This window comes from Drosophila busckii, chromosome 3L (genome assembly GCF_011750605.1).
Source record: "Drosophila busckii strain San Diego stock center, stock number 13000-0081.31 chromosome 3L, ASM1175060v1, whole genome shotgun sequence".
In the NCBI taxonomy this organism is placed as follows: domain Eukaryota; kingdom Metazoa; phylum Arthropoda; class Insecta; order Diptera; family Drosophilidae; genus Drosophila; species Drosophila busckii.
The window spans coordinates 5,409,524-5,431,374 of record NC_046606.1 but is presented as its reverse complement, the minus strand read 5'-3'; the positions used below and the strand labels follow the sequence as shown (position 1 = coordinate 5,431,374).

The following is a 21,851-nucleotide window of genomic DNA, read 5'->3' as shown; positions in this document are numbered from 1 at the left end:
TTGTCCAGCTCAAATCTCAAGCGGCAGGATAATGCAATAAATACTCGCTGTGTTTAAGTAGAATTTAATATTTATTTTTTGTTTTTTATCTTTCGTATAAATTAGACACAAAAAACGTTTACAAATTATTTTGAATTACTCAAACTTAATTGCAAATTATCTTCGTTTGCATACATATACAGTATATGTGTGTATGTATGTATATAGTTTGTTTATAAGGTATAAAATTACATAAATATAGGTACATATACATGCATAGACTATGTGCTAAATGTGTATAGTGTGTTGTTGTTGTTGTGTAGAAATTAAATTCGTGAACGTATTTGAAATATGTAGGCAACGCTAAATAAGAGACTTACATAAGCTATGTACAAAGTTATTAATTTTAAATTAAATTAAATTTATGTTAGTTTTTGATTTTACACATGTATGTTTTGTATTGTATATTAATAAATGAGCTGACTGGCAAAAAGCAAATTGTTGTTTTTAAAATTCATTTGCTTGACACAAGAACATAAAATGAGGCATGAGGCTTACGAGCTAAATGTAAATTACGACTTGCGAAAATATTAATTAATTTAAGCTTAGTTTAGGAATGCGGACTTTTAGATCAAAGTAAAGTGAAAAGAATTGTTCAATGTTGGTTAGAGTTGTGTAGTAGAATAGAATAGTAGAGAAGAAAATATTCAAGTTAAGAGTGTAACGAAAAAAGTTGCAAAAAGGATAAAATTTGATTATACAACTGGGCTAACTATTATGCTCTCTTTCTCTCTCCCTCTCACACAACATATTTCTCGCTATAACTACTATATAGTATGCGTTTGCTATTCAAAAGTTTCTACATGTTTTTATAGTTATACAAAAGAGATGAAAAAAAATGTATTAGATTGTCTTAGAGTTCCAGCCGCTTCACAAAAAAGAAATCTATTTTATTTATATTAATTTGTTGGCTTTTAAAATTTGTGTGTTGAGTTGAGTTAGAAACCATGAGTTGTTGTTGTTTACTTTTATTTGTTTATGGATTGCTTGATTTGATCTCAAGTGGAATGTGGATGAAACAAGACTTTGTTTGGGGGGAGGGGGGCACACTAAGTAACTTGGTTAACTGGAGTTGGTTACGACTTTTGATTGTATTTTGTTTTTCTATTCATGGAGAGTATACAGCTATATATATATAGAGTTTAGACTACTGATAATTTGGTTCTGCTAAGTTTATACACATAGACATACATATATCATTTCGTTTTCTTTTGTTTTTGGCCCCTAGGATAACAGTAACGTGTAATAGAATGGCTTAGACACCGAATTACAGAATTTACATGAGAGTGTATTTGTAGTAGTTGTTGTGTCTGTGTGTGTGTGTGTGTGTTTGAACTAAAACTACAACAGCAGCTCCTCATCGGTGTGCGGCTCAAACAGGCAGCACTCGTCGACATCGACGTCCACGCCCACAGCCTCCACCTCCACTCCTGCCACCTCCTGCTCCTGCTCCTCGCAGTCCAAACTGAGATCGTGCGCCTGCTGCGGCGACTGCGCTGCCGCCGACGCCTGCTGCTGCTGCTGCGCCTGGCTAAGCTCACGCAGCCAGTCGAGCGTCTTGTCTATAGCGCGCAGTCGCTTCTTCAGCGATGTAGTCGCCAAAATGTCCACCTAGGAAGAGAAACAATTGGAACTTGTTTAATTAAGTGTCAACATAAACTTTACTTTAACTCTAACTGAACACAATATGAATGTAGCAGGCTTTAAGTGGAGACCAAGCAGCAAGCTGTTGTTTTTTTTTTATTTTTTTTGTACCTTCAAGTTCTGGGAGAGCGGCAGCAATGCTATGATCCACCAAGCCCAGGCTGGCCCATCGGTAATTAGCTCCCAGCTCTGCTCCACGGGCGGCATCTCGCCATAGCTCTGCAGTATCTCGTGCTTCTGCTCGCCGCTGAGGCTCTCGAACCAGCTGGTGGCCTTGGTCATCACCAGCAGCTGCATGGCCGCCAAGGCATTGACCTGATCGCTGGCAATGGGCTCATCGCATATGTACTCCACCTTGGCCGTCTCGTAGCCATCTTTCTCGCTGCGCGCCAGGATCTTAAAGCGCTTGCAGCCAATGGTGCTCAGTATGGAGCAACCGTCGCCCAGCAGCACGCAGTCCCGTATGTCCAGCATGGTGCCGTAATCATAGTAGCGCGATTTACCGCTATGCGGCTCAACAATGCCGAAAGTCTTGTCGCCCGACTCGAGTGCACGACGCACCATGAGGCGGTAGCGTGGATCGCAGACGAAGAGCGGACAGGGGACGGCGGGAAAGGCAGCGGTGCAGATGAACACCGGCACCGATGGCTCCTGATCGATCTCTTGGCGAAAGCGCGCCTCGTAGTGGTCTGGAATGAATCGTTTCATTGCGGCTTCTAGGAATTTCGTTACTGGCCGCTTGGCCAGCGCAAAGGGTACTGGCGAGGATGAGCCCTGATACAGATTATTATTGACATTTAGTTCCACAAGTGGTGACATGCACAATGGACACGAGGACTTGTAATCCATGCAACGATCCAAGCATACCAGACAGTACGTGTGTCCGCAGGGCGTCACCACGGGCTTCCACAGCGTGCGGCAGCACAACACGCAATCGAAATCGCTGGCATCGATCAGCTGTCCAGGCACAGCAGTCAGCTGTCGCTGCACAGTGGCGTCCAGCTCTGAAAGGAGAGAGGATTAGAATTATAACATTTAAATAGGGTTAAACAATCGGATGAGGAGGAAAGGAAGCATGGAACTCCCATTGGGTTTCTTTTATGAGTTGATGATGGAAATCCATGGGTAAAACTTGTAGATCAACTCACTTTTCAAACGCTGCAGCTCGAATTGTGTGCGTTGGAGCACATTGCTCAGCAGACGACTGCAGCGGGAGCTCTCAAAGTTGGCCTCCAAGGGCGGCGCAAGCTGCAGATCATGGGATGTGCCCCATTTTCTGCGGCAATGCTTGCGATTGGCGTGACGACGACGCGCCTGCAATTTGGCGCTATGCAGCTGATCGTAGACATTATGCTGATCGATATAGTCCAAGGCGCTGGGAAATAGAAAATCGCCATCCATGTGCATGGAGCGCGCATCGACCACATCCACATCTACCTCCACCTCCTCATCCTCCTCCTCGTCGGCCATAATGTAATTGTCGTCGTAGTGCTGCTCGCAGCTCAGACCAAACTCGTCCTCCACATCGTCCAGATGCACATGGTGATGCTGTTTTCGTCGACGACGCAGTTGCTCCCATATAAGCGCATACGGCGGTGCTTTGCTTGCCACATGTGGCAGCGACTCCACAGCCGTGCGAGTCTTGGGCGTTTGTGCCAGGAGACGTTGCAGTATCTAAAAAAAAAAGTTAATAATAAGCTTAAGCTGTTATGGATTTTAATGTGCTTGTTGCTCACCTTGGCGAGATCATGTTGAAATATTTCCGAGTTGCTGAGATTTGTGTTCTTGTCTAGACAAATGGCCAGAAATCCATTGTACAGCGCATCCTCCAGTCTGCCCAGACCACTGAGTGCCAAGGCGCGTAAATAGTGTGCCTAAGAAATTGAATGCATTAATTATTATAAATTAATAAAGCGCATTAATTGTAACTCACCTTGGGCGATGTGCAACGCGTGCGCAATGCATTTTCTATATCCGCCAGCGAGCTTTGATAGTGACTTAGCTTAAGCAGCACCTCGGCGCGCAGACAAAGACTCTTGAAATTGCTAGGAGCTGCAAAGAGAAAAAACAAATTAGTTTAATTATTGTTGGAAATACTCAGAAATTACACATACGCACTTAATGTCACTTGCTGTACATGAAAATGCCAAAGTAGACAGCGCTAATAGCTCGTCGTCAAACAAAATGTCTGCCAATTATATATATGTTGTATAGTATAACACGCGCGCCAATTTGACAATCCGCTGTCGACTTTGACATGCACAAAATTTATTTCAACTACATGCATGAAATTTTATATATATAACAAAATAATTAGCAAAAGTGTAGCAAACACAAATGTATATGCATTGCCCACTGTATCGAACATCGAACATGTTTGAAGCATAACATAACAGTGCGGCTTAACAGCAGCATAACATAACAGCGACAACAGACAACATTTTAGCTAAGCGAATAGCAAATATGCAATATAACAAAAAATAATGCATAATACAATATATAATAATATATAATATAAAAGTTTGATAATCTCTTTTGGCTAAATATTTCACCTTTCATAGTCAACAATAGCGCTGACATTATGCTTAACTAGATGCGGAAATATTACATTGATCAGCATGAAACGTGCTGCTCAACTGTTCAGTATTCTGATAATTATATTTATGTATGTGAGATAATATAGACGAGAATTTTATTACGCAAAGCCGCAAACTCAACTTCCCGTTCGATAAACAGCGTAATTGCCTGCAACAACAACTAAATGCAACAACAAGTCACTTAAAGTTGAAGCACACTGAACAACAAAATTCAATTAAAAATGCAAAAAAAGCTAGCAAATAAATAAAGCATTATTATAGATAGTTGCTGTCAATTTGCGCTTATTAGAGACATTTTCTGGTTGTTGCCTCTGCCACACACAGCAGAGACATGAGAGACGTTGCCACCGGGCTCGGGCTGGCTGGCATAGGAACCTTCCACCTACGCCCACGGCAAATGCAATTCGCTTGGCATCCTTTGCTTCAATCAGTTTTCCGTAACGCTGCAGACAATTTAAGCTCAACTGTTGATAAATTGCATTTGGCTAAAGTTTATTATTTATATATACACGGATGCATATGCAGATACGTATATCTATATCTATCTCTTGGCCAAGTTTTCTGCTTTTTTTTTTTTGTATCTAATTTTTGTTGCTCTTGCATTGAAATCAGATTTCGTCACATACATTAAAAGTCATTTGCATTGCAGCTATGAAAAAGATTTTCTGACAAGTGGCCGCCACTTGCAAATTGCATAACCGCTAATAAAAATCAAAATAAATGCAGAATAAAAATGCAAAGCATTACGCTTAAGCTAATTGCTTAATATTTAGTACAAAAATGTATAAAATTCTTAGCTATGTGTCATGTGCGAGTACATTAAAAAAAAGCTGTAAATTGCTTTATATGCGGCACAAAATGTCGTTAAACAATTTGCTAAAAATAAATATTGCGTATGCGACGCGTGTGCCCATTGCTTTGATTATGCTCTGTAAATTGCTTAGCACAATGCAAATACCAACACACACACACACACATGCAGATGATTATTATGTAAAACCACATGCAAAGAGAGCAGCTGGAGCCTCATGGCGCAATAAAAAATCCAAACGCAAGGCACACCAAAAAAAAAAAAAAAATAATACTGACCCAAATAACCAAATGAAAGCCCATAAAATTGCAAGGCAAGTGGAAGTGTGTGTGTAAGTGTGTATGTGTCAAGGGAGAGAGAATGGGAAAAACACACAAAATTTGCCAAAAGGCAGCGTTGATAGCAAGAGAGACAGAGATGAAGCGATAGAGATAGAGAGAGAGAGTGAAGCTGTTGATATATTGCAGGCAAAAACCAACAAAATGTACAAGCTAAAGATTCTAAGTTATGCATACATTTCAGCTCTGTTTCTATGTCAGAGGTTAAAGGTTAGAGTTAATTGAGCTGTGGCTTAAATATTTTCTAAAGAAATTAGATAAGCAACAAATACTTTTGAAAAAGCAAATCAAATTGAATTGAAAACGCGCTACAGTTAACCTCAACATTGAAAAATTACATAATTTTATAAGATTCAAAGTGCACTTTGCTAATTCTATATACAACTATTTATATATTACTTTGTTAAACAGGAAATGTGCGCGTCTTTTGTTTTACGCTTGCCTGACTTGACTCGACCGTCAGCTATTTAACGTTTAATTTGCAAGCACATTTCAAAAGTCTATTAATTATGTTTCGCCACCAACACACACACACACACAGCGAATAATCAAAGCGACGAGCAATTGCAGAAAAAACAAATTGCGGCACACGCGTCGTATACGTTATTATTGTATGTGCAAAATATTTTCATCTGTACTTGCTATCTCTTTCGCTCTGGTATTTAAATTGACAAGTAGGAAATCAAATTGAAATACGACATGCACTTAAACAAACACATACACACACACACACACGCTCGTATAGAAAATTGAGAGAACTTTATTAAATTTATTTGGAATCGCAACTCACACAGATTTTTGCAGCTGTGCACAAATTAAAGAAAAACATTGCTGCTTGGCTATTGCGTCACATATTTGATTATGTTACATTGCAAGTGGGCGAAAACACGCCCACACACAGCTTGAACTTGCCCACATAAAAGTCAATGAAGCGTTAAGTTTGTCAGGGTCAACAGGATAACGCCAAATGGGTTAAGCTCTCGGCTCATCAAGCTCTCAATTATGCCGAAAAGTTCTTAAGCTTAAAGCTGTCAATTGAGCGTATCAGACATGGGCGCAGCAGCTCTATGGGGTGATTGACCCACTCACACACACATAGGCATAGGCGCAGGCAGCTGCTGATTTCCATATGTTGGCATTCGGTGTCTTTTCAAGCAATTGCGACGCAATTTTATTCGCTGCTCAAGTGGGGGAACATTTAGAGCTTACTTTGTTCTTGCTGTTGACGACGACAACAGGGCGTATGCGTCATTTGACAAGTGCGTGTGTGTGTGTGTGTTTGTGTCTGAGGCTTATCTGCAGCTGAATTTTGCACTTCAGTCTCCAAACAAGAGTTTGAGATTTATTTAAAGCAAAGCACAACAGACTTAAAGTTCTTAACAAGTAAAGAATTAAATAATTTAGATAATTTTGATTAAGTTGTTATGGAAAATGATTCAGCACAGCAACAGACTGAATTACATAATCTAAAAATCATTAAATTCAGTTGTTTCGCTTGTTCCAGCCTTGAAGTGTAAATATTTTATTTGCAATGTACCGCAGCATGCATTTAAAATAAACAGCTAAAATGTTGTGGAATTTACTTCTACATTTTGCATTTGTAATGGTTAATTGCAAAAAGTAGCGCAATAAATTTTATGAAGCGCACAATTTTAAACAGCAAAACAACAACAAAGATCGCTTCAATGCACAACAACAACAACAACAACAACAAAACAAGCAGCAGCTTGTGCTCAAGGTCAACCAGCTCTGGGGCAGTCAAAAAGGCTGCAAGAGACTAGAGCAGGGGGCAACAAGAGAGTTACATAAAGTTTGACTTGAATTTAAGCTGCTTTACATAATGAAATTATTTATTTAAATACATTTTTTTACTTTGTGGTCAATTGTTTGTTGTTTGCACTTCCATTTTTGTTATTGCCCGTCAGTTGTTACTAAGCTAGGGCGGCTTATGCAATTACGAAATAGTAGAAGGCAAGCCACAAAAGCCGCATGCTCAATGCCGCCGACAAAGCGTCCACTTTGTTTTATTATTATTATTATTTGGAGCAGTAGGAAGAAGCAAAGTATGTGGCACTACTTTCCACGTAGATAAAGCGCAAACACAAATAATAAAATAAATAAAAATATTATAATAATAACTTGCATAGTTTTGAAACTGTTCTATAATATTCTGTAGTTTTTTAAAGCTGTTAAGTAATTTGCTAAAATTAAAATGCGCTCAAATGAGTTGAATATGCTTTTATAGATAGTTGACTAGCATTACTTAGCAGTAATTGTTAGAGTATGCCAAGCTCTGTGCTCTCTCTCGCTCTCAGTTATATTTATAGGAATGGAATCTTTGAGAGCGTCGGAGCGTTCGTGTTCGTTGAAAGGGGGAGCGGAGCTTATACGCGTGTGGCCTGGGCGCTGTTGATAAGAACATGTCGTTAGAGCATAAAGCTGATGAGAGACAACTACAAAGCCCCCCAGCAATGCACACACACACGCACACAATGTGCCATATGTTGTCTACAGAATTTAGTAGTTAGCATAGTGTGTGGGGGTTTGGGGGGAACTAGACTAACTAGTACCATATGTTGTCGTTTGACATATGATAAATGTTCTTTGCTGACAAACGGACTATAACTTCCACTTCCGGTCAGCGTAGTTCCATTTTTTTATGCCAACACGCAGTTAATTGATTTCTGCGACAAACAGAAAATAAAACTAAAACAAACATGCACAATAATCCACTTAAGATCATGACAAACAATGGACAGAGGGCAGAGAACTGGTCACTTATTTATTCTTTTTAGCTATTAGCGTCTATTTTTATGTTAAACTATTTTTGGGTGCTCCAGAGCTTCAAAGCGGACTCTGTGCCCCCCTCAAGAGAGCGAGCGGCCGTTGCGCTTATGTAATCGCAAACAGCCCCTAAAAAACAAAAAACAAAAAACAAAAAAAACATAAATAAAACGTTGATAAAGAGCAGCAAACGCGCAAAAATAAAAATAAAAATATCGAACAAGCGCTGAAGCAAGAAACCGGCTTTTTATGCAAAGCTGCCGAAAATTCAAATGGGGAACGTAACTGAGGCAAACAAATTGCAAGTTAGGATAGGAGCGGAGCGGGCAGTGGGGCGCACACAGACAGAAAATTGCGTGAGCGCTCGCTTGTGCAATAAGAGCAAAAGTTAGCGCACATAAGCGTGAGAGACAGAGAGAGAGAGAGAGCGCGCGTAACATAAGCAACAGTTTTAAAGAGAGCAGCACGCTCTTAAGTTACTTTGTATGCGCATAAGCGAGAGAGTGAGTGAGAGAGAGTGCAAGCTGCGCTTTTATGTGAGCGCCGCTCTGGTTACTTTTGGCTGCTGCTGGCAAAAAGCTTAACAGACAAAAAGTATGTCAAAGTCAAATGCTGCGCGTCGCGTCGCGTTGCGCGCAGTAACGCCGGCGTCGGCTGCGGCAGCGACGTTAGCATTACTAAACATTATTATGTTTGTTTGGTAAGTGGAGCTGGAGCTGGAGCTGTTGGCCTGGCCTGGCTTGCTGGTTATGTAAGCCCAGCAGCAGTAACAGCAACAGCTAAAACTGTTGGCCAAGCGACGGCGACGGCGACGACTTCATCGTCATCATTGTTACGTTTTTAGCTGCAGCCCAAGCCCATAAGATTGTGCGCCTGGCCTTTTGTTTTTTAACTCCCTCCCTCCCCTCCCCCGCTTGCTCTTTGCCATCTTATGATTGCGCTTTACACTCATTTGTTTGTTGCCAATTTCAACGCTTAACTTTGCTTTTTGCGTTGGCGCAAAGCAAATTAAATCGTGATTTGTAAAATGCGCTCAGTTGCCATTTGTTTTTGGAAATTTTGTAATATTTTTAGCGATTATTTAATCAACTAAACAATGTGGAAAGAGCGTCTTAGGCTGGAAAGTGATTGTTCCCAGCCAAGTTTGCGGTTGTTTTTCAATTGTTATACAACTCAATTAGTTCTTACTCAATAATGTTTATTTGCAATGCGCAATTTACAGCAGAACTAATTTCATGTTAGTTACACACACACATAATTCTCATTGCATAAGCTTTGCATGTAACTCCCTCATTATATTTTCAAGCCTGGCCCCTGTTTTAATTTTGTGTGACACTTGACAATTTGTAGCAAACTGTTGCATAAGCCAAAGTTCTCTCTCTCGCTCTCAATTAAGACATTTTGCTATAGCTTCGATTTGCTTGACGCACCCTAATCGACAAACAATGAAAATTTGTTGTAAATATGAGTAAAAGTTCATAACAAATCAAAGCTCAGAAGTTTATAACAAATTGCTTATATAAAAAAAGCTTTCATTAGCCTGTTGCTCAATTTCCTTGCAGCAATTTTAGCTTGAACTTTACACTAATACCCACACACACACACACACACACACACACACACACAGTGTGGCGCTCTTTGTTGCAAGCAGATATTTAGTAATGTGGGTGTTACTTTTTAGCTTATTGTTGATTCAGATAAAGCTACGAAATGAAATGTTAAATGCCAGAGATTGATGAGGTTGTTGTCACAGCTGCAGCAGCAGCGATTGTTAATGCTCCGATTAGGTCAATATACGAATATATATACTCTATACTGTCGAGTTCAGCTCGTGTCTATTACTCAATGATTGTTGCAATTGCAGTCAAACTGATTGCTAGTCAAATCGCTTATACAGTTACAGCAGCGATAAAGCGAACACGAGCAACCACAGCAGCAGCAGCAACAACAACAGAGGCGGCAGCAGCTGCATGTGGGCTGCCTTTTTGCCAAGCTACGTTCTATGACATAACTGTAATTCAAACGCGCTTGCGAGAGCGTCTAAGAGACCGAGCGCAACAGAGAGAGAGAGAGAGAGAGAGACAAGTTAGCGACTTACTTTTGCTGCTGCTGCTGCTGCTGTTGCTGCAATCAATTGAGTAATCCCAACAGCAACATTTGCTGTCGTGTTTTTCTTTTTTTTGTTTACAATTGTTGAAAGTGAATTTTTGTTGATGTTGTTTTTATATTCAATTGCAATTGCGCTAGCTTACAATAGAATATTACTTAATAGTCATTAGCTAAAGCAAAATCGAACAGTTAAGTTGAGTCGTAGCGTTGCCAGAGTGTTGCAATATGCAACATAAAATATTTATAAATTACTTAATAGCAAATAGCAAGCAAATCTAAAAGTTGATTCATAACAAATACAATAATATATTGTCTAATATAATTTTGGGTCATATTGAGTCATAGATTATGACAGCTATAGCTTATATATTAATGTACTTCAGTGAATTTATAGCAAGGAATAAGCATAAGCATAACACTAGAACCCTCCAAAGAAATCTCAAGCAACAATGTTTACATCACGCTGCGCAATCCACACAGAATTTATATATAATGTATATATTTTTATACTGCCATACTCTAAGTACATTGCAATATATTTTTGTTATTATGTACAATTATTACGACGACTGCTGCTTCGACAGGCTCTCCAGTAACATTATATCACGCGCTTATAAAACGAACCGTGTGAGCTACAGTCAGCTAAACTTCGAGGGCAGTTATATAGCAAAGCAAAGGAATTGCCATTTTATTAATAATTTTTCACAAGCGTTTCCAGTTGAATTGCTAGTGTGTAAGTTTAAATATTTCAAACTGTCGCAAAAATATTTCAACTATTTGTAGAAGTCACAAAAGCATTTGAATTTGAATTTGTGTAGCTTTTTTTGCTTTTTGCATTGCACAAAGTAAAAGTAAAGAAAAAATGTGCGCTGGCATTTTAGCAATTCGCGCCAGACGCTCGACTCTCGTTTAAGGGGGGAGAGAACAAAAGCGACAAGCGACATGCGACAAAGGCAACAACGCATGCCAGCGCCAAAGTATCCGTATCCATCAGATACAACGCATATATAGCTCGGGCATGCCCGCAATGCAGCAAGAAGTTGAGACCTACGGATATGTGTGTGGCGGCAAAAGAAATAAATCAAAGCAGCAGCAAACAATTTAATGCAATATAATATAGTACAGCATATAGTCGCTGCTACTATATAAATAATATCTGTAGCTGCCCGATGAGCAAGATAAATAGCACACAGGGGAATTTTTTAATGCGCCGCCTGCCCCCACAAGCTTCAATTCAAGGCCATGTCATTAAACTTTGAACGCCTTTCCTTTGTCTGTGTGTGTGTGTGTGTGTGTGTGATTTCACCAGACAAACCAAACAAGCTGCTTTTGAGCCCAAAATGCGCATTTAGACCAGAAATTTATTGGCCAAGAGTTGGAGGCGACAAAGGCGAGACAGAATAAATGAGCTGTAAGTTGGGATAACAAATCTAGGGCTGGCAAAATATATTCAAAATATATTAACTTATCAGCTGTTTATATTTATTTATAAATTTGTCGTGTGTTTATTTTGTTGCTCCAGCGCATCACATGCATGGATATATATTATATAGAAATAAGTGTGATATCGCTGCGATTCAAATCAAATCATGACAAAGCAACAACAGGCGTAGTGACGATAACCCAAAAAGTGAAAGAGAAAGAGAAAGAGAACGAAACAAGTTCAAAGTACGTCCTTGAATTTCAGACGGTGCGCAATTTGTGCAACATTTTGGGCTTGTACATATAAAAAACAAATACTTATCTTAACTTCTAGTATATGCTGACTTAACAAGTTCAAGGAAATTATTATTTACGCTTTTCTTTATTGCATTGGCCATAAACATTAACTATGCCTGCGACCTTATTCATTATTATTAGTTAGTGCTTTGCTTGCTTTGTTTTATGCTAATTAAACTTAATACATGCAATCAAACTAGCTGAATAATTGCAAGGGCGCGTGCTAAATTCTTGGACATATATTTAATGCATATTTTGGTCAGCGCTCAAACACACACGCGGCTATTAAATTATACGATCTGGCCATACTATATATATATCTAGTATACATATATTAATTACAATAAAGCTCTGCGTGCAGAGACCGAAGCCCTTGCATGTCTATCAAGCATTATCAGCTGCAATAACAACATTGGGAACAACAATAGCAACAGTTTCATTTCCATGCATGTTTCATATTAGAGCCAACTGCACGCTCCCTTTAAAATGTATTGAGGCCAAGTCCTCGTGGCCATTTAACAACTATTTCCACTTAGACTGACGCCATTAGCTGATACCCTATATAGATACACTATATAGCGACAAGTATATGCGTTAGTTCGGCATAGCCATAAAGCTGACAATTGTGCTCATTATTAATATAATTGTTGCTGGGAACTCAGAGACTGCAACACGCCTGGGCAGGAGGTCGACGACAGCAACAGCAACAGCAACAGTAGCTGTGCTTGCAACTTGTGTTGCATGTGTGTGTGTGGGTGCAATCTACGTGTCTGGCACGTGTTGTGGCTCATTTAGTGCCTCGGCAGTTAAGTGCCCACTCGCCCCAGCGCTCTCAACAGCAGCTAAGCAAACAACACTTTTCACTTTATGTGCATGTGTATGCGTGTGTGTGCAGCCCTGAAGTTCTGTTTGCTAGAATGTCAACTTTCGATAAATATTATGGCAACATGGCGTATGCGTAATATTGCATATAAGCAATTAGCAAGCGCTATACGCTTTATTTATTTATACTGCTAGGCAATGACAAAAATAGCACTGATTGGCTAAAAGTTTATCAACAATAAGTAGTTAAAAATTTGTTATTCTTTTTTTCAAGTTTAAAATTCATGGTGTGGGGGTCTTTAACTTTTTTTTATTGCTTTTTATCAGCAAAAAGTCAATAACTGATTGCGTGTGTGGCAAAGAGAGCGCGCGCTCAATTTGCATTTGGCCTCAACAAGAGAACACAAAATAAAAGTTAACTAAATCGTATGATGATGCGTCAGCAGTCAGCAGCTAATCAGCGCATTGAATCACACACATGAATAGCTGTAAGTGTGTGTGTGTGTGTGCTGATAATGGAAATTATGAAAGCAACACCAATAGCTTGACTAAAGCCATGTGTGGGTGACAAGCTATTAAAGTCACGCAATAGTCTGTGCCGATCCTTAACAGCTCCGCCCCCCACTCTGAGCTTTGCTACTAGACTTGCTGACTACACACACTTGTGCAGGCAGCTATCTATGTGTGCATGTGTGTGTGTGTGTGTGTGAACTACGTGCGCTGAGGCAGCGCATTTATTTTGTATGGAAATCCCATTTAATAAGTACGAAATGACACAGAAAATTTCGAAAATTCAGTCAGCAAAAAATACAGTCAAGCAGTCAAAGGTGTTGCCATACAGTGAAGCCTACTTTGTATGTAATTTGAATAGTTTCTAGTCTGCCACTACTAAATGATCTGTTTAATTTTCTCGTGCTATTTGTTTGCTTTTGCCTTGCCACCCACTTACCCCACCCACAGCTTATTTACGTTAAATGTTGCATCTGTTCAAGTCAAGTGTCTGGCTGCTGTTTCTCAAGTTCTTTGATGGATTTCCAAGAGCGTACAAAATGCTTTGATTTTGTTTTGCTTTTTTATCTATATACACATAATTTTTTTTTAGAATTTTTTGAAACTATTTGTAGCGCGGCGCATGATTAATTAGCTGTGATTGCTTTTTAATTTTTTGTTGTGCTTGCTGTCGCTTTGGGCATTTCCTAGTAGTGTTGACTCAGCGCCTCAATTATTCAGTTGCTGCCTTTTAGTTACCCCCAGTTACACAAACTTTCGAAGCATTTTTGCTTTACATTTTGTGGCTTCAAACTTTGCTCAGCTTGGCAGCCGCTGCGCTCGCACACACGTTGGCGCTGTCATGGTTTATTTACAAAAGTTTTCTATATAAATATTTAATAAACAAGTCCTTGGCATACAGAGCGTTGTGCCTTGGCAAATAGTCGGTCATAGAATCAACAAAGAACTACACAAGACAAGACAACGCAATTAGAGCCCATAACAGCACGAAAGGGAGTGATAGAGAGAAAGAGAGAGAGAGAGAGGGGCTGCGGTTGACAAATGATGCAGCACTACGCAAATTGTTGGCTCCTGTTGCTTGCCTTATTACGCATACGACATGTGTGCGAAAGGATAAAGCAGTTCGCGCCAGGGGCAGCAAAACTTGTTGCGCAGTTAAATTCTATGCTGACGTCATTTAGTTAAGGACTGCGGGGCAGTGTCAAAACAATGCACAGGGTATGCTCTTTATTGATTTTAGGGAGCTGAAACTACACTGCAAGAAATTACAGCACGCAGCATTTCAAATTTCAAATGTGATTTATAAGCTTTAAAAAGTCTAAAGCGGCAACTAAAAATGTTAATAAATCATGCGCCACACACAACAAAAACAATTAGAACTAAAATATGAATATTTCAGCTAGAATTTTTGTCGGGCGCCATATAATCCCACATATAAGTTGAGCTATAATTAGCTAGTTAAATCAGTGCTATATATGCGACTGAACTCTTAACTTTATGTTATATACAAATATTAATTGCAAATATCTCAAACTGTTTCAATGCAATTTTCTTAACTTAAATATGATTCGCTCTATCGAATGCTTTGGAATAGTTTGGTGACTCACCTTTCTCGAGGCTGGCATTGCAGAACTTGAGCGCATCGTCCAGACGATTCAGATGCATGCAGCTGCTGGCGCGTTCGCTAATCTTTTTCGCCTGCAGCTCGGCGCCCCACCACTTCTCCACCAGGCGACGCACCAGCACATCGGGCATGAACTTCATGGCGCCCATGCTGCTGCCCAAGCTGCTGCTGCTGCTGCCAGCGCTGAGGCCGCCAGCCAAGGCATAAGCGCCGCTGCCCACAGCAACAGCGCTGCTGCTGCTTGCCATTGTTGTGGTGGCAGTTGCAGTGGTGGAGGCTACTGTGGTGGTGGTTACAGTGGTGGGTCCATAGATGCTGCTGCTGTTGTTGCTGTTGCTACCGCCAAAGAATCGCGGCGTGGATATAGCGCTGAGGCTGCCCATGCCGCTGTAGCTGTAACTCGCAGCGGAGCTGGTAGCAGAGTAACTGTAATTAGCAACGCTGCTGTTGCTGTTGCTTGTATGCGTGGATGCTACAGTTTGTGGCATGCGCTGTGCGCTGCGTGGAAACTTCACATGGCAAATGTTGCATTGCGTTATAGTCTCGCAGCATTGGCCACAGAAGCTATGGCCACAATTTGTGGTCACCGGACTGCGCAGCATATCGAGGCAAAGTGGACAGAGCAGCGGATTGTAATCATCGCTGAGCGCTGGACTTGGCACTTTCCCTAGTTCTCGCGTGGGCGCATGCAAATCGATCAGCGTTGGCGCACACTGTTGCGTGGGCGTGGCCGCTGCGCCCAGCTGACGTATATGCGAGGTTAGCGCGCTGGCGAGCAGACTGAGTTTCTCGAGCGGCACATAGCCGTCCTGATGGCCACTGGCAATCAGCTCATAGACCTCAAAGGCTTGTGGCAAGCTGCCCAAGCGTGCAAACGATTCGCCCAGCAAATATGAAACTTGCAAATTGCTGTTCCCATTGTTGTTGTTGTTGTTTTGCAGTAGCGCCTGCAGTGTATGTGTTGCTGTTGTTGGTTGCTGCTGCTGCTGTTGTTGGTGTTGTTGTTGCTGCTTTTGTTGCTCCTTGCGCATTGCCTTGAGCGCACGTTTGTTGGCCACAGTGGGCTTCATGAAATATCCCTGCGAGAGCGGCATGCTGACAGCTGTTGCTGCTGCTGTTGTTTTTGTCACACTGTGCTGATTGCTGTTGCTGTTGATTTTTGGCAATTTGTATGTGCAATTGTTTTGCAGCTTTTTTGTCATTTATTTAATTTTATTAAGCCGTATAAAATATATTGTTGTAGTTATTGTTTATGTTGTTGTTGCTGTTGTTGTTATTGGTGCGACGTAAGCGACTACGACGACGGCGACGGCAACGCGCTCGATTGGGCATCTGAAAAAGCAGAAGATACAAACAGGCAATCAAATCAACTGATATATATATAAAGAACATATATACATATGTAAATATGTATGCATATAAAAAAGGCGAAATCATTTTTTTTACGTAACGTATTAAAAATGCCGTTTTGTGCGCCTCTGTGCGCGTTAACGCAGCTTTTGATTCTGTTTTATAATTCACGCACACATAGACACGCAGGCACACACAGCCAGTTAGAGAGTGAGAGCGCGCTAAGCTAAAGAGCGCCGCGCTCTTCGTTGTGTGTGTAATTTTTGATATGACAAGAACAAACTCACACACACAGACACACGCATTAGCATAGCGAGAGAGTGAGCGCGCAAAGCTGTGTTATTACTTAACGCTCTCTTGCTCGCGAGAGTGGCGCTCTCTCTCTCTCTCTCTGTTGGCGCTGTGACGTGACATTTGTCGCGTCGACTGCTAATTGACTGTGTGTGCTCAAGTAGATGTGAAAAAAGGAAAAAAACAAAAGGCGCAACCACAAGCAAAAATGAAAAAAAAAAAAATGCCCAAGAATATTTGCAGCCGCATGTTCTAAGCTTTTGCAGCAGCTTTGCCTCAAAGCTTACATAAGCGCAACGGTCATTGAACTTTTATGCAGACGCAGTAAACTCAGCGCAGAGAACTCTCAGCCGGCTTTAATTGTTATTAAATTGTTAACTGAATTAGCTTTTCATAATGCAATGCATTGTTTCTTTGCGAGTTGCTCACACATGTGTTGATTACATAATGTTATGAAAATTAACACTGAATCACGAAACGTACACACAAAGTAACGAAATCAAAATCAAAATTGTCGACACACACACACAGACAGCAAATAAAATAAACTCAAACAACGCTACACAGACTTGTGTGCGCTCTTTATATACGCGCGCGCTCTCTCTCTCTCTCTCTCTCTCTCTCTTGCTCGCTGCTCTTAGAATCGTCGTAGATTATATGGCTTTAGTGCCACACGTTTTTCTTTCACTTTTGCTTGCTTTTTATTATTTTCCTTAGTATCTTGAAGATAAACAATGCCGGCATAACACACGCACACATGCGCACACACACACAGACACGCACTCTCACACGCAAAGAGCGCACGTAGCTGCTCTGAAGCAACTATTAGCACATTTTAATTAATTTATTAATATAGAATTTTAACATTTAGATTTACTAATTTACTATTTTTGTTTGCTAACTTTTTGAGCAGTGTATTTACTCTTCGACTTGCTGCTGCTGCTTATCTCTGCTTCCAACTTGTTTTTTGGGTTTTTGTTATGTAAACAATCATTTTTTCTTTCTTTTCGTTTGCTAATTTTTTGTGTTTTTTTTGGGTTATAATTTGTTTACTTCTTTCTACAAATCAAAGTGTGCCAACGAAACAAAACGCAAACACAGAATTGCGTGCAAATAAATTTTGTTTTTTGTATTTTATTTATTTTTACTACGCGTCGCCTCAGTTCAGTATATCGCCTGATATTCTGTATTGCGGCCCAGTTGCTGCCGACAAAATATTTAGCATAAAATTTATGTTAAGTAATGCTAAATATTAGCCATGCTATTGGTAGTTGGCCAAAAAAGAAAGATATACATACATATATATGTATATGCATATCAAGAATAGCGCAAGATTTATAAGCAAGCAAGGGTACGGCTATATAAATTTGATTCGTCTCTGCCTTGGCATGAAATCGTAAATGATTTTCTAATCGCAAAAGCAACAACTACTACTAAATATATAGTACAGCTCGCAGTATTATGTCAAATATGCTAGACATAATAAAGAAAACAACAATTTACAATTTACAATTTACAATTTACATTGTTGCTGAAAGCATAAACTATTCAATTAAAAGCGACAATGCTGTCTGTTGTGCTAATTTTAGTAGATTTATGGCTTTACATTGATTTCGAGCTGCGCTGCACATGCAACAGGCAACCAATAAAATGTGTGGCAAGTAATATCAAAAGGGGTGGGGGTTGCATACTATTTTTGACTGCTCTTTATTTTTAACTTGAGCAATCTAAAGCTCTGTCAATTGTATAATCAACTTATGCGTGTATTGCATATGCACGACTCAAAGTATTATAAACAATTACATGTCGATTCTATATTTGCGACCTTCGCAGACTGTAAAGCAGGAAACACTTGATTGCACTTTTTATTTCATCACATATCTATATAAAGGCTGTAATCTGTATCTATAGAGCTGGAGCGTTATGCATATAAAAAAGCAAGAGAGCGAGCTACTATGTGTGTGTATGTGTGTGTGTGTGTGTGACGCAGTTGAGGGTAAAAGTTGGCAAACAACTTTCAGTTATACACAATTCTAAAAAGGCTTTGCGTAAGTACAAAAAATTATGTATACGACTCATATAACAAACTACACGTGTATCTAACTGTAATCGCTGCGCTCTCTCCCTTTCTCAGTTGCTGTCTCGCTCTCGGCTTATATGGCCATGTAATTGCATAATGTAACAACCAGCGCTGCTGATAAACGTTTCTAAATGAACTGCAAATATGTGTAGCTTTGTTATTGTTCCTGTTGCGTTGATATATGCAAACATACAAGTATTTGAGTTTTATTATTATTGTTATTATTGCTATGTTGGCTGCTTGTTCATAGCTCTATATTACGCAATGTCAATCGCAACTTGCGATTGCATTTATCGTTGTTGTCGTCGTCGTCGTCAGACAACATGGCAGCCAATGGCGACAATATTCTGACGCGAAGACAGTAAGACTGCAACGAAGATAGCGCTGGAGTGATAAAGTGAGAGCGAGACAGCGATAAAAACCAATTACAAAGCCAAACTATTTTGTTATATATATGCCATACCCTAGATATGAAGCAAGTTATTTATCGCTTACAAGAGTTTTACATATAATTATTTGACTGCGCTACACAAATAAAAGTTTTCATTTTATATTGTAATCAAAATTAAACGTTAATGCAATTTTTTTATAAGTGTTATTTTGTTTTGATTGCTTTGAACTGGCTTTGACTTTACAGGGCATCTAACTAGCGTATGCCTCAGTTACTTAAAAAGCAACGTCAAGTCAGCTAGTTTTATTACTTAAGCCAATTGTTGTGGGTGATGGCAAATAATCGCCATGAAATGCAATGTCAAATGCAAATAAGTTTTCAACTTTTGCCTCAATTGGTTTTGCTCAAAGCGCCACAAGTGTGTGTCGCCCCCCACTCCCCACTCTATGTGTGTTTGTATTTGGGCCTAATCAACTTACATAATTGCTACGATTGCTATTCGATATACATATAAACAAATTAAACATGCATAAGCATCTATATTGAGGCACATAATTTTATACGCAAAGTGTTATGAAATCACTTGAACTGAACTTATTATACAATTTTCTCATAGTCTTTGACTCGCTGTTGTGTGTGTGTGTGTGATTTCTGCTTTGATATTTGCTTTATTGGCGTTTCATTTGTTGTTGTTTTTTATATGTTTATAGTACATTTTATGACTTTTGTAGGTGATGACGATAAACATGGCCCATAACAAATAATAAGCTAATAAGCTACCCCAGGCCCCAAGTAATGCAGCGAATCTGTCCCCAACTGCGAGAATCTAGAACGTTGGTAATAACTTAAGATATGGTTATACATTTTTATAAACATAGTGTGTGATTAGTTGCTTGATTAGCGCTTTTATAGATTTTGAAACGACTTTTGATTTATTTCTTTGGCATTGCTTACGTATAAGTAAATGCAAATTCTGACTAATTGTTTTTAGCTCGCTGGCGTGTTGCTTTGGATTGTATAACAGACAAGCTAGACTGTTTTTTATTTACTGCAGTGCATTAGTCATAACTACTCTTTGGAATTGTTATTGTTTTTTTTTAAGCAACATAATAACGTAGGAAGTCAACACACAAAGTTTGCAGTTGACTCAAAAGCAAAAAGGTCGAATAGTTTAACAGTTTGTAGGCCGTTGTTGTTGTTGTCGTTGTCGTATCGCATAATGCGTCGCGTGTCGTAATGTCAACGTCAGCAGTAACGAAACGCGAAGCTGCAGGCGTCACGTAAACTGCAACACGCCGGCAATTGGGGCGTGTAGCATGCAGCAAGAAGAAGAGGCAGGGGTCACACTGTGTGTGTGTGTGTGCGTGTGTTAATTTGACAAGTGCTTATTGCTAAACAGTCAATTTATGCATAAAAAGTTCAAAGATTATTTAATAATGCGCTGTGTGCGCATAGCAACTAAAAAATATAAAAAAACTTATGTAATGCTTGGCTACATAATAAAACGTTGCTAAAATGTGTTTTTTATAATAAATTGTTGTTGTGCTTATAATAAAACGTTGCTAAAAGCTTGAGATAATAAATTGCTGTGGCTTTAAATATTGCGTAAGACTAAAAACTTGAATTATAATTTGAATTTATTTGCTTCTTGTCAACAACAAATGTCAAGAATTATTAGTCACAATTATTTACATAACTGCAGCTTGTTTTTAACACAAATTAAATAGAAATTACAAAAGCGAAACAAAACAGTCTGAAAGGCTGAGGCTGAGGCTGAGGCTGCGTTGCAAGCAAAAAACCGCTTAGTAATGCCTTTAAAAATATGGCAACACGTAAGCAAAGCGCACCCCCCACCCACCCACCGCTATAGTTTTCCCTAATGCCCAACAACGTTATTTGTTTTCACAAACAAATTCGCAGAAGCGCACAAGAAGAAAAAAAAATCACAACAACAGACACAGAGTTTAGTTTTTCCCCACTGCACACACAAAAGAGCACAAAATGCAATTTTGTTGAGAGCTTGGCGTTCATTCACATTGCATACAAACACACACGCACACACACAGCTGCATACAGTCTGCTGATGTCGTAACAGCTCTTAGGCGTGCGCGCGGCCTCTCTCACTCGCTCACACTCTCGCGCTCGCGCTCTTAGCTTAGCTGTCACTCTCTTTGAATTTATACCTGTCGCTGCTGCTGCTGCTGCTGCTGCTGCTTGTGGGCGACCGCGCCTCCAACTAGACGTACGTGTGTGTGTGTGTGAGTTTAGTATTGCGCGCACACACACACACACGCGCTAGCGCGAGAATTACGCACACACTGACGCTGCTGGCGCTCGCACTCTTAATAATATTCTTCTTCGATGTCAAAAATCTTGATTGCCACACACGCGTTGTTGTTGTTGTTTCAGTTTCTGTTGCTGAGAGCGCCAACAACAATAAACACTGCTGCGAAAACTTTAATTTATAAAATGTGTGAGCCTAATTTATTTTTTTTTTTTTTGTTGAATTTTATATTTTTATATATGTGCGTATATATTTATTTTATGGCCACAGCAGCATGTGCTGTTGCTATTTGTTTTTTATATTTTTATTTTTGTTTTATAAGAACCGTTGAGCGTTAAAGGCGCTTTGGCTTTACGTAACTCACAGACGTGGTTTAGCCTCTGAGGCAAGCGTCGAGCACTCGTCTGGCCCCGAATATTATTTCTCAATTTTCAAATTTATACGCATCTGCACAATAA

The 21,851-nt window shown here is 39.8% G+C and overlaps 1 protein-coding gene across 1 annotated transcript; it reads right to left on the bottom strand.

The window, feature by feature from the left end:
* Positions 1-432: 432 nt before the first annotated feature.
* On the bottom strand, positions 433-16,168 carry LOC108599828. Its single transcript, XM_017986935.1, has 6 exons — positions 14,981-16,168; positions 3,617-3,735; positions 3,420-3,557; positions 2,832-3,357; positions 1,795-2,687; positions 433-1,650 (listed from the first exon to the last, which is right to left on the bottom strand). The coding sequence occupies exons 1-6, from the start codon at positions 16,089-16,091 to the stop codon at positions 1,381-1,383; spliced, it is 3,057 nt and encodes a 1,018-aa protein (XP_017842424.1). The 5' UTR covers positions 16,092-16,168; the 3' UTR covers positions 433-1,380.
* Between the last annotated feature and the right edge of the window lie 5,683 nt (positions 16,169-21,851).

Bases quoted from the DNA above. Each gene is read 5' to 3' on its own strand.
- LOC108599828 (XM_017986935.1), bottom strand. From the start codon at position 16,091: ATGCCGCTCTCGCAGGGATATTTCATGAAGCCCACTGTGGCCAACAAA. The intron at 3,736-14,980 runs GTGAGTCACCAA...TTCTCTTTGCAG, and splicing joins CAATGCCAGCCTCGAGAAAG to CTCCTAGCAATTTCAAGAGT. The intron at 2,688-2,831 runs GTGAGTTGATCT...CTCTCCTTTCAG, and splicing joins CGAGCTGCAGCGTTTGAAAA to AGCTGGACGCCACTGTGCAG.